This window comes from Pelecanus crispus, chromosome 1, assembly GCF_030463565.1.
Source record: "Pelecanus crispus isolate bPelCri1 chromosome 1, bPelCri1.pri, whole genome shotgun sequence".
Classification (NCBI taxonomy): domain Eukaryota; kingdom Metazoa; phylum Chordata; class Aves; order Pelecaniformes; family Pelecanidae; genus Pelecanus; species Pelecanus crispus.
The window spans coordinates 194,262,860-194,275,024 of NC_134643.1; the positions used below are offsets into that span (position 1 = coordinate 194,262,860).

General features: G+C 44.9%; 1 protein-coding gene across 1 annotated transcript in view; it reads right to left on the reverse strand.

Annotated features, from left to right (window-relative positions):
* Positions 1-3,202: 3,202 nt before the first annotated feature.
* SIAH3 (siah E3 ubiquitin protein ligase family member 3) overlaps positions 3,203-12,165 on the reverse strand; it is a 50,247-nt gene continuing 41,284 nt past the window's right edge. The window contains exon 2 of the mRNA XM_075727792.1: positions 3,203-3,796. Within this exon, the coding sequence (XP_075583907.1) occupies positions 3,203-3,796 (594 nt within the window). The remainder of the gene's footprint in view (positions 3,797-12,165) is intronic.

A 12,165-nucleotide genomic window follows, 5' to 3' on the forward strand; every position in this document is an offset into this window, starting at 1 on the left:
GGGTACTTCCTTACTTCACAGAGTAAGTTCTTCACATTTTTGAAGGAGTGAGTGGATATAATATGTTATAAAAGTGCAAAATATTAGAGTACAAAATGAATTCTAGAAGCCCCAAATTCAGCCCAAATTTGTTAAGCCAGGCTACAACTGCCTTTCAGCCATGAGTAGAGAGCTGTAAAAAGTGCTATATTATGGGCACTGAAAGAGTGCATGTAAACTGAATTTCATTGTTGATCCTGCTTGCCAACATTTTAGGATTTATGTCCCATCATGCAGAATATTTGCTTCACCTTTGCTTTATGGCAGTGAAGGGTTGCTCATAGGCTTTGAATTATGATGGAATTAGAATGTCTTTCATGGTGGAAAGTCCTTAAATATACCCTTTAACATTTTAGTTTTATGTTGAGATGCTTATGAAGGCTGGATTTAGGTACCATATCACCTTTCTCCCCAAAATGTGGCCTCCTTTTCTGTACTGGGAGTTTTACTGGGCAGATTTTCATCAGTACTCCAATGTATCTGGATTTCTGAAAGCCCTGCCAGAGCTGGGACTTTGCAGCTGTGGAGAGAGCCAAGTGAGGAGGATTCTTGGTTGGCTGCAAAGAGCAGTGAGAAAGATTTGAGCAATGGCACCCAAGAGGCAGAGCAGGAGGAGGCAAGCAGCACCATGGGCTCTGCAAGCTGGAGGGGGAAGCCCAGGTTGAGAGCTTGGGAGTGGGCTGAGAAGGGTGGCCACCAGATGAGGACTGGGAAGGAAATAGAAAGGCTGAACTTTTGGTGTGGTCATGAGAAATCCCTGGGAGAAGGACATGTGGGATGTGACGAGGTCTGTGTTGGGGAGGTCAGATTTCCACTGTGCCTCCTGCCTCATCAAAACCAGAAAACCAGGATGCTGGCAAGGGATGGAAATGCCCATCCTGGAGAACTGCTGCTGTCACACTCATCCTGCCAGAAATACACTGATCTTTTGACGAGGGGCATGCCCAAAAATACCAACAGCACATTCTTAATTTCAGTAGATATTTCAAGAACAAAAGGTGCCAACTAGCAAAATTAAATAGTCTGAAACAAGTGAATACCCAAGGAATATTCCTTCCCCTAGAACTCGTTGTGATCAAACTACAAAAGCAGCATTACATAGGTCTCTACCACAGTGTACAAAGACCTCAGGAAGTTTAAGCAAGACGAACTGTTTATATTGGGGTTTTATTGCTTTTGCTTTGTTTTAATTCAGCAGCAGAATATTTGCCTGAGGAGCTGGAGAAGCCAGTTAGAGTCCACAAAAATGCCAATGATTTCTTTATTGCCATCATTTAGGGAAAGGGCAGCAGTTGCTGGTTCTGAATATTTAACATCACAGGAAAAAAGCAAGCCACTCTGAAGCCTGTGTGTTCCAGCAAAGCACTGCAAACCAGTGTGCCCCCTTGTCCCCCAAATTCTGAGGTGGGAGAGCCGTAAAGGTATGCCCCAGCTTACTCTTACAGGGACTGAGACTTCTTCAGACCTCAGCTTGCACGGTCATGAGTAGCCTGTTGAGATCCTGGCTCCTCTTTGAGCAGTGACCTGCTATGAAAGCTCAGGTAAGGAGACGAGGTGCACCTGCAACTCAGAAGGCATTACCTGCATAGCATTCATCTCAGGAAAATTGCGATTTGTTTTACTTCACGCGTTGTTTATAATAATTCCCAGGAGAGCAGCAGGTGGGAGACATTAGCATCAGAGCTTTTCCCTACCCAAAGCTAGCTACAGCAAGATGCCTTCTGAAATGCTGAAGGACTGTATTTAGCTCGCTTCCTCCCTTCCTTTGTTTTCCAAGGGACTCAAGCAAACAGCCTCAATCTCTCCAGCTACTAACTGACACAACCCACCAGATGTTTCTCAAAAAAGCATTCAGGAGCAAGCCAGACCACAGCCACACATGGACAGAAGGGAAACAGGAAAAGACAATTTCCCATACTTCTTGTGTGTCACACTCACTGTAGAGCCCCTTCCTTCAACACGTCGGCCGCTGTGGTGGGATTTCACTGCTGTTGTTGGCTATGGAGGAAACACACCTGCCTGCAGATGGGACTGAGGCCAGGAGATGGCCAGCACCTGCCTCTGACTCTCCCCAAGAAGCCATCCAAGGGAGAAGCTCTTAGAGAAGCCCATTTCTTCTTGTGACCATCACCATCTGTGAAACACCCTCAGCAGAAAGAAAGGGACCATCATCACCCCCAAGTATTTGGGGGGAGGGGGGGGAGGGGAAGGTTATTTTTAAAGGAGAACATTTCAAATCCCTAGCCAATTTGCAAACAGATATTCCAGCTGCATTGTCTTTAATCAATATTTAGCAGCACATGTTGTGGATCTTACTGGCACAGAATTCAATAGCAAGATCAGTACACAATTTAGGACCTTCCTGATACTTTATTTTCTGAAAATCTCTTTTTGAATGCTTAAGGAAACAGCAGCTAAAAAGGTCAATGCCCCGATAGCTGGCTATGGTTATATCCATCCTGAAGTCAGACCATATAGCAAGCTTCTCACTGCCCATCATGATACAAGAGTGAGATTTAACCACGCTCACAGTGACCACCCACTAGCTGTCATCCCCGATTTAATGCAGAATGAGGCTTCCGAGACCCCAGGTCAGTGGAGGTGGTGAATTTTTCTTCTGAAACTTTCATTGTCTGGATGGTGAATGTTGCTTTCTCAGAAGCTGAAGGGAGCTCTGAAACTGCAAGCTCCCTGGGGCTTGGTTGTGACCACAGTGTAAGAGTAAAATCACTGTTGCTAGCATGGAAACCTGGGTGCTCTTGTCCCTTAGTGGAATACTTTACCTTTTACCAGGCACAGGGGCCTCTTTAGTACCAGGCAATTAGGCAGACAATGAAGGAAACACATTTGCATAGCATGCTCATGCCACAGGTTTGAACCACCCTGGCTGCATTTTCCAGGAGAAAGTGTTGTTTCCAGTGTTGCTGGAGAGTGCCAATAAATTGATTAGCCTCTTTAAAATTTCTCATAAAATTGTATTAACAAAACGGTAAATACATTACACAGAGACCGTAACCACAGGATGTTTACATAATGCCCACTGTGGACGAGTACTAAATACCATAAAAGACCTGAGACCCCCCCGAGAAGTCCGCAAGTTCTGGCTCTCACAAGGCAGCTAGAGCACCATTGTTTCTCCTCCTCCTCTTCTTCCTCTTCCCCCTCACATTTCAGCTTCAGCGTTGTGAACTTTGCTGGTGGTTATTGCGATTCCTATCGCTAGGCTTCCGTTGTCGGAAAAGAGCTGAGCCAGGGAAGTGTTCAGCACAAGGCAATCCCCATCAGAAATGACAGAGTCAACACACTCCAGTACCGACCTGGGGGTCGCCTCCCACTTAAGGCGCCTCTGGTTCCTGTTGAGCTCAAGCCGGTAGGTGAAGTTGTCGGCTTGGGTCGGCGTGCCGATCAGCATCATCGTAGCGAAGAACTGGGGGTGGCCTTCATACTTCTCCTGCTTCCTGAGGACCAGCAAAAACTGGTGGCCAAGGCAAGAGTGCATGATGATCCAGTCCGTGGGTGCGGGCAGGTGCATGTCCGTGGCCAGGAAGACAATCTCTGCCCCCTGAAGGATGTTGATGCGGTGGGTCTGCCTCAGGTGGGACACCACCACCTCCAGGTGCCCTTCCCATGGGCAGGAGAAGAGTGGGCACGTGCAGGGAACCAGCTGGGGGTCATGTACTGCTTCGTGGTGATGGCAGGGAGGAAGGATGCCTTGCTCCACGGACGTCTGTGCAGCTGCACAGCGGGTTGGTGCATACTACGAGAAGAGAGAAATTACACGTGATAGCAGGTGGACCAGGAACCAGTGCAGATACACAAGGTGCAGACCCCCTAGACACCAGCCACCTAATACCCCACCTAAAAGAGCACCGGTGGGAACACCAGGAACTCAGCACTGCTGAAATCAGCCTGAGATCAGGGGCAATCCAGGCTTGGAGCTGCACAGCAAAAGGTGCTGGCAGTTGCCTTGTTCTCCAGGAGAAGAGAGAAACTATTTGAGCCATGATAAGTCACTTCAAATGAAAGTGATGTATGTGTTTAAATAGCAATTTCATTAGTTTGGGGGGAAAAATCTGATTAAAAAAAAAAAAAAGCCCAACAAAGCAAGGACAGCATGGGGCGCTTTATATAGTTTAGGCTCTTGCAGCTCTGAACAAGGGAATGAAATATGTATGGCTTTATTATTCTTTAATGAAACACACCGGCAAAAACAGGCATTTCTCCTGAAACAGTATGCTTTATAACACCCATAATTTGTGAAATAAAAGTCAGTTTTTATTGTATATGATACCTTCATTTTTTTTTGTCAATGTATTTGTGCTTAATTGATGTGCTTACCTCCATAAATCTTAAATGGCTCTCAAAGGTGGATGGATGGGAAATTAACAGCATTTTTTTACTAAAGGAAATTTGGATTAAGGTAAGGCAGCTAGCTGAAAACGCAGAAGCTCTTGCAGAATAATTCCACATGAGGACTAGGAAGCAAACTGCTCTGCCTCTGTCAAGTGGATGTTGTTGAAGAGAAATGAGTAAGTCTTATTCAAGCAAAAGTGTAGCCACATGTAAAGCTATTCAGGAAGAGTAATGGCTCTCTGCAATAATTCTGTGGGTAGACAAACCCTAAGGCACAGGCATGCCAGTCATGATTCATCCTACCTAATTTTAAGCATTTACTTCAGCCACCTGAGATGGAAACCCGGTTACCTTGGACTGCCTCTGCAGTCAAGAGGGGGAGGCAGCCCTTCCCAGTGGCAGATTCAGATCTTAGCTGGAGGAATTCACCTCCTAAAAGTGGCACCTGCTGCTGCCAGAGTGACTAAGGCTGAGATCCAATCTCTCTGGTTGTACCTAAATTTTAGATGCTTAAACATAGAAGGAAAATGTCTCCCTCTGAACTCCTTTGGAGATGCTTATAAGGACTAAAAGAATTAAAAGTACATATATATATATATATATAAGTACATTTTGCTTTAACATGTTTTAGAAAGATTCATGGATACTGCTCCATGTCTCCTCGTTTTAACATGTGTACCCAAAATTACAGGAACAACAGTATGGTTCTAAGATCTAACAGTTGTTCTCCTCCATGCCACATCCAAGTCATAGCAGAATTGGGCTTTGTTCAACTATTTTTGAGCAGACATTTGCTTTAACCAGGGATAAGCATAGTCCTGTATAATGGGTGCCAGATACGTTGCAAACGGTGCGTTGTCTCATCTCTCTGTGGGTACTGTGATGCCTTTCATTACAGCCTTGTTGTGAGAGTAAGAGTTCTTACTGCATACAGTCTTTCCCCCTAGAACTTGCACTTCTGCTTTGCAGGATGTTTTGGAAGGCAATCTCTTCGGTCAACTGTCCCAACTCTCAGATGATCAGGGCTTCCTTTCCAACCTGGATGACAAAGTCCTGGATCTCCGTTCAGGATTTCCATTTTCTCAGTAGCTGCCAAGGGATGTGACGGGCAGAGCAGGGTTGTGATCTCTGCTGCTGCGTAGTGCATGGCTCTTCCCAAGACACTGGGTGTCAAAGGAAGATGTTTCTTCTTCCTCTGACATTTGAGATGAAGAATAATTGACTATTTAAGCCCTATTATTGAACCTTGCAGCTTTTTCTTGGGAGAATTATTACTTCCACAGTACTGTTCTACTTTTTCCTTCCTCATTTTCTATTTGTTTTGCTGTATAAAATTCAAGAATATAAACTTTCCAACAAGATAATGAATTGAGGTCAGATAAATGACTGTCATTGTCTGGGAAATAAAACAGGTCATTATAAACTAATCGAGGTTTGTGGCTTTAGCTGCCTGCTTATCATGGTGGGATTGCTGGAGAGGACTGGTTCACACTTAATTCTACATTAATTTTTGCATCCCATTAGGATGAAAGTTATGGTTAATTTAAACTCTTTTGGTGAAGGAGGCTACTGCAATGGCAGATCGTAAAAGCCTTTTAAAAAATCCCTGAAATGCTAATTGCCTCATAAAATGAATTCTAATCTCCCAATCTAATACAGTGGGTGTGAGCAATTACTTTCTCTCACCAAACTGTTAATGCAACATTAGTGATTATACTAATTAAAACTAATGAACTCATTCTCACATGCTGATAAACCTCTCAACCACTCGACAAGTTCCAGCCTTCTATCAGTTTTATTTAACTCCTCTTTAGGAAGATGAATCTTAAATTAACCTCTTGAATAACATTCAAAATTAGGTTTTGAAATGTGAAGCTTTATAGACTGTGTATAATTCCTCTCCAAAGATTACCAGAGTCAGAGAAACCATTTCCACCGAGGATGTAATTGAATTTAGAAATGCATTCTCCTAATTTGATAAGCATGGAGAGCAATGGTAGCTCATCCATCTAAACTGTATCCAAGGTAAGAAAATACAAGTATCTCCAAAAATCACTTTATGATGAGCACATTTCTATGGCTCAGGAACTGGGAAAATAAATCACAATGAGCAATTTATTCAATGTATCTTTCTTCTTTCCTTCATTTGTGATTTTGTGTGTGTGTGCGCGCAAATAATTGAGAATTCCCTTTCACATCTCATATTTTTGAAACATTTCCGTCAATCACTTCAGCAAAGGATTTTTGGTCTGACTTTGTTCAGTTCAGGTTTACTGAAAATTCTGGAAATCCAGCACAAACCATATGATCTATTTTTATTCTCTGACTAGGTAAGAATCATCCTCAAAAATCCAGTTTCTGAATTATTCAACATTCCTGTTTCTAAATTCTAAATTTTGTAATATTCTGAAAGAAACATTTAAAAATTCCCTGTTTCTGTGAAAAGAGGTCTCACAGAAAACTATTATTTTACTTTTACTTTTGAGGTATGAGTGTAGCTATTGGGGTGTCTGTGCCCTTGTTAGTCTTTCATATGGCTGTGAATAGAACCTCTAAAATTGAAATGCAAAACAGGCATATAATGGTCACCTTGGGTGCATTTAAATGGTTGAATAAATATTTATGAACATTTTTTTCCATGTTTAATCTGCTCCAGTATTTACTTTCCGTCATTTATTGCCCAATTACCTAATAAAATCAGGTTTATTATATTGTTGTGTCAGTCCAGTATTATTCTCAATTATCTTTTAGCCTGTTGGCCAATTTCAGTCAAATTTAACTGTGTGACAGAAGTCTCAAAGGTTTTAGTTTTCAACCAGTTTTGTGAGAAGAAGCAGCAAGGTAGAGAAGTATGACCCTTTCATGGCTCCAGGGAGGAACAGCTTGCCACATGGGCAATATTACAGTGTCAGACAGGAGAGAACCTAAACAACTGCAGCTTGATCCCAAATGTATTATAGAAACCAGAGAACCCACATGAGACAATGTCTTTCTGAACAGGAGAAAAGGCTTCAGCCAGAGTGCTCCTCATTAGATGTCAGATAATCCCATCATGAGACACCAAACCGCAGGAAACCAGGCTCTGCTGCTCACAGAAAAAATTCTTTTTAATGATGCAGCTTATTACAGTGTAATTCTCTTTAAGAACAAGTCATTTGGCAAAGAGCAATTTATAAACACACCGTGTTTTTCTTACGGAAAAAAGAAAAAAAGGTTATATTTGGACCCAGGGGACAGAGCTTCTGGGTCCTGCTCTGGCCTTTCGTATTGGGTTTGCATGGCAAGGTTTTGGGAGCAAGGGGGGCTATAAGGGGGGCTTCTGTGAGAAGCTGCTAGAAGCTTTCCCTATGTTGGATAGAGCCAATGCCAGCTGGCTCCAAGACGGACCTGCTGCTGGCCAAGGCCAAGCCCATCAACAATGGTGGTAGTGCCTCTGGGATAACATATTTAAGAAGGGGGAAAAAACCCAAAGGGACACAAAAAACTGCAGCTGGAGTGAGGAGTGAGAACATGTGAGAGGAACAACCCTGCAGACCCCAAGGTCGGTGCAGAAGGAGGGGCAGGAGGTGCTCCAGGCACCGGAGCAGAGATTCCCCTGCAGCCCCTGGTGCAGCCCATGGTGAGGCAGCTGTGCCCCTGCACCCATGGATGCCCACGGGGGAGCAGAGATCCACCTGCACCCGGGGAGGAGCCCACGCCGGAGCAGGGGGATGTGCCCGAAGGAGGCTGTGACCCCGTGGGAAGCCCACGCTGGAGCAGGCTCCTGGCAGGACCTGTGGACCCGTGGGGAGAGGAGCCCACGCTGGAGCAGGTTTGCTGGCAGGGCTTGGGACCCCGTGGGGGACCCACGCTGGAGCAGTCTGCTCCTGAAGGGCTGCACCCCATGGAAGGGACCCATGCTGGAACGGTTCATGAAGAACTGCAGCCCATGGGAAGGACCCACGTTGGAGAAGTTCATGGAGGACTGTCTCCCGTGGGAGGGACCCCACGCTGGAGCAGAGGAAGAGTGTGAGGAGTCCTCCCCAGAGGAGGAAGGAGCGACAGAGACAATGTGTGATGAACTGACTGCAACCCCCATTGCCCGTCCTCCTGTGCTGCTCTGGGGGAGGAGGTAGAGAAAATCAGGAGTGAAGTTGAGGCTGGGAAGAAGGGAGGGGTGGGGGGAAGGTGTTTTAAGATTTAGTTTTTATTTCTTGTTATCCTACTCTGATTTGACTGGTAATAAATTAAACTGATTTCCCCAAGTCGAGTCTGTTTTGCCCATGATGATAATTGCTGAGTGATCTTGCCCTGTCCCTATCTCCACCCAGGAGGTTTTTTTCCATCTCATTTTCTCCCCGCCTGTCCAGCTGAAGAGGGAAGTGATAAGAGTGGCTTGGTGGCACCTGGCATCCAGCCAAGGTCAACCCACCACAGCTTTCTACAGACTTTCTGCTAAAAATACAACAAACTGCTCTAGGTGTGACTCATCTGTTCTAGCTTTGATGTTTGAGGAGTAGGTGGTTAAATCTGAAGAACATCAGCTCCTTTTACAGCCCATGCAGAGCCCTGGAGTGCAATTCACTTCGTCGCAAGAGATGCTGAAGGAACATCCCCCCCCCCAGACACTGCTCTCTACACGCAGCCAGCACCAAACCCATCCGTGGGGCAGACCCACAGAGGTTTTACTGGTTTCTAGATGAGGAGCAGAGGGGCACCCCTATTTCAGTCAGGAGAGAGTTGTACCACTATGGGCTTCTCCTGCTGCACTGGAGACAACACAGTCCGTGGAGAGAGAAATGGATGCCTGTTCACACGAGGGTGTAAATCCACGTCTCCCAACCACCATTACACTTCCAGTCACCAGTGACTTGATAGAAAATCCAGGGAAAGGTTGAAGAGTAGATCCAAGAGGTAGAGATCTCCAAGATCTCCAAAAGGTAGAGAAGACGCAAGTGTATCTCTGAGTCTGCAGCTGCAAAGCTGAGGCCCCCAAGCAGGAGAGAGGGCTTTGGTATTGCCACTCATGCTCTGGGGGAACTTTTCTATTTTAGCTAGCAAAGACTTTAGGTCAGCTATGGTAAAATTAGTGGAAACAGGGGCAGCAACCCACGCTGCACTGCTGCTGGCTGAGTTCTCAGCCCTGTGGGGTGCTGGCACCAGCCCTGCTTCTCTGCTGCACATCGGCACAGCTTCAAATGGGAGACCAAAGGTGGCTGCTGCCCTGAGCAGCCAAATGCCTTGCAATTAAAGTCCTAACTTGCAAATGGGGAATTTGCTCACTGCAGACCCCTCAGGGTGAGGGAGGGTTGAATCCAGTCCTCCCACCCCCTAGGAGAGGACCCGGACCCTGATGATCTGAAGTAAAAGGAGGGTGAGTAGCACTGCTGCATTGTAGAAGAATAAACCCAGCTCAAGTCTTCAGAGTGAAGGTTAAATATCACCTTTCTGCACTTTCCAGTGTTTCCCAGTGTTATACTGGGAGCCTGGATGCCTCATTCATACTTGTACTTACAGTAATGCACATAACGCACAAAAAAATCAGCCTTTTACATGCTCATGAACAGTGCAGCGTGAGCTGAGAATATCCCAAGGAGTGAGGGCAAGGACTCATTTTCTGCCCAGTCAATAAGGGTTTCTGACAGCAAAGCAGATGCTGTGAATAATCACCCTTTTCCAGACATTTCACATCTATATAACTGTGGTTTACCCAGTGATCACACACAACTTTGCAAACACTCATTAATTCACCCATGGGCCGGGTGGGCTATTTGCTTGGGGAAGTCGATGGTGTAGTCCGACAGCCATCACAGTAGCGCTTCTGGGCAGGGTCGCACAGAAAATGGCAGAGATGAAAATAAAGCCATTGGACACGCCAGCCAACCTGAACCAGCAGAGAGTGCTCCCTCTTTTCCCCGGTCCAGCTTTAGCCCACCCTGAGACACTGCAACCTAATCCTCCTCCTGAGAGGGAACCTCTCTCTGCACCTTCTGTGGATCCAGGCTCTTTCCTCCTCAGCCACAGCTTTCCTGGCTGGATTACAGGAGACTTGGCAGGAGCCGTGCATGTTCACGGCAGCCGTGACCTTCGGTGGGAGCCAGGGGTTGAGAGGGGCTGTGCTCACACCCCCTGTTACAAACCCACCACTTGTGCCAACCTGCTTTCTGCTACGGCTGACTCTACTCCGAGATCCAGTTTCCTATCGTGTATAACTCTGTAAAACTTGCATTGTTTGGGATAATACCTGATTCAGGCTGACTTTAAAATATATATTAAAATATATATATATGCAGTTACGCAAACACACACGTATTTATATATAGACTCATAACACTTGCAGGTCTGTTTAAAATATTTCTTAGTGGGAAAAAAATGCAGTGGGGAAAAACACATTGTTTTGTCCAGCTTAAACCATTCTGGTACCTTTTTTATTTTAAAACATTCTCTGTGGGTGGGACTTGGGGGATGGAAGCCTATGCATTTTGACTAGGAGCTTATTTTTGCTGTCCTTGTGAAAAGAGTCCCAAATTTGAGACTGCATATTTTTTTAAAAACTGTCTCTAGGATTTAGTTTTATCATGTTTTTTTTTTTTCTATGAGGCTCATTGCTGTGTCTGTGCCTGTTTGTGCATCACAGGCGTCTGTCAGCTATGAAGTTGAGCTAAGGTACAACGGCAGTATTGTTTTCCTGTTTAGGGTCAAGGAATTTAGGTACAGAGAGATTAATGATCCAAATGTATTGACCATATTTTGTTGCCCAGCTTATATAACACAATATCTGGTTTTTTCATAGTAGAATTGCCTCATAGTGCGCTTAATATTTTCAAAATCCAGCCTCAGTTGACCTCAGATGCAGCTACAAGTGATCAAACTATCCGCAAATCAGGTCTAAGGTTTTAGGTTGAGCCGCTTGGGAGCAGAGATCATCTGACTGGGAGCTATCCATGAACAGCTTGCTGTAAATGACCCTCCAGTATCATACACAGCTTTCTAGGCAGAGGCATGAACGGAGTCCAGCTCTCCAGGGCAATGTGGTCTTCCTCCCAGCTACAGGACCTCCTTGCTAACCTGCCATCACTTATCTCCTCCATCACCCTACGTATGGCAAGGGACAACAAGGGATGCAGTCACTCTGTAGGTAGGTGAGCAAACTGGAAACATGCCATGAGAACTTAGTGGCTTTTTGGCTTTGACCTAAAGATTTCTGCAGGCAAGGAGGGACCCGGGCCTGCAGCTTTGGGATCTTTGAGTGAGAGCTCCATGGCAACTTTCAGGGTTTCTGTTGAAACAAATTGTTTTTTTCTTTGCCTGTAAAATGTGCCATTTATTCGGTTTTCTTACTGTCTTCCTGCTCTTCCCTAGCTTCTCAGGGTCTGATTGCTTCTTCTCATCTGTATGGAAACTGCCTCCAATATTTTTATAATTCTCAGCTTCTTTCTGCCTCATAAAAGCTTTGCCACCCACAGACATCCACCTCCACGTTACTTACACCCACCACACAGGGACAGATGCTCAAAAGAACTATAAAGGTGACATGAAGAAACTAGTGAGTCTTTTAATCCTGGTCTTCATTTAATTTCTTTTCTGCTATTTTTTAGTATGCTAATGAGATTTTGTAAATCTCTCAGATGAAAGAAAAGAGAAGGAAAGGAAAAAAACCCCTCAACCTATTTTGTCAAAAGCTGTACTTCCATATCTGAAATTAAGAAGTCCAAGCCAAGGCTTATGTTGGGGATTTATTAAAAATTTTAATTACACAAAATCCTATTCATTATAAATGCATCAGTTGAATTT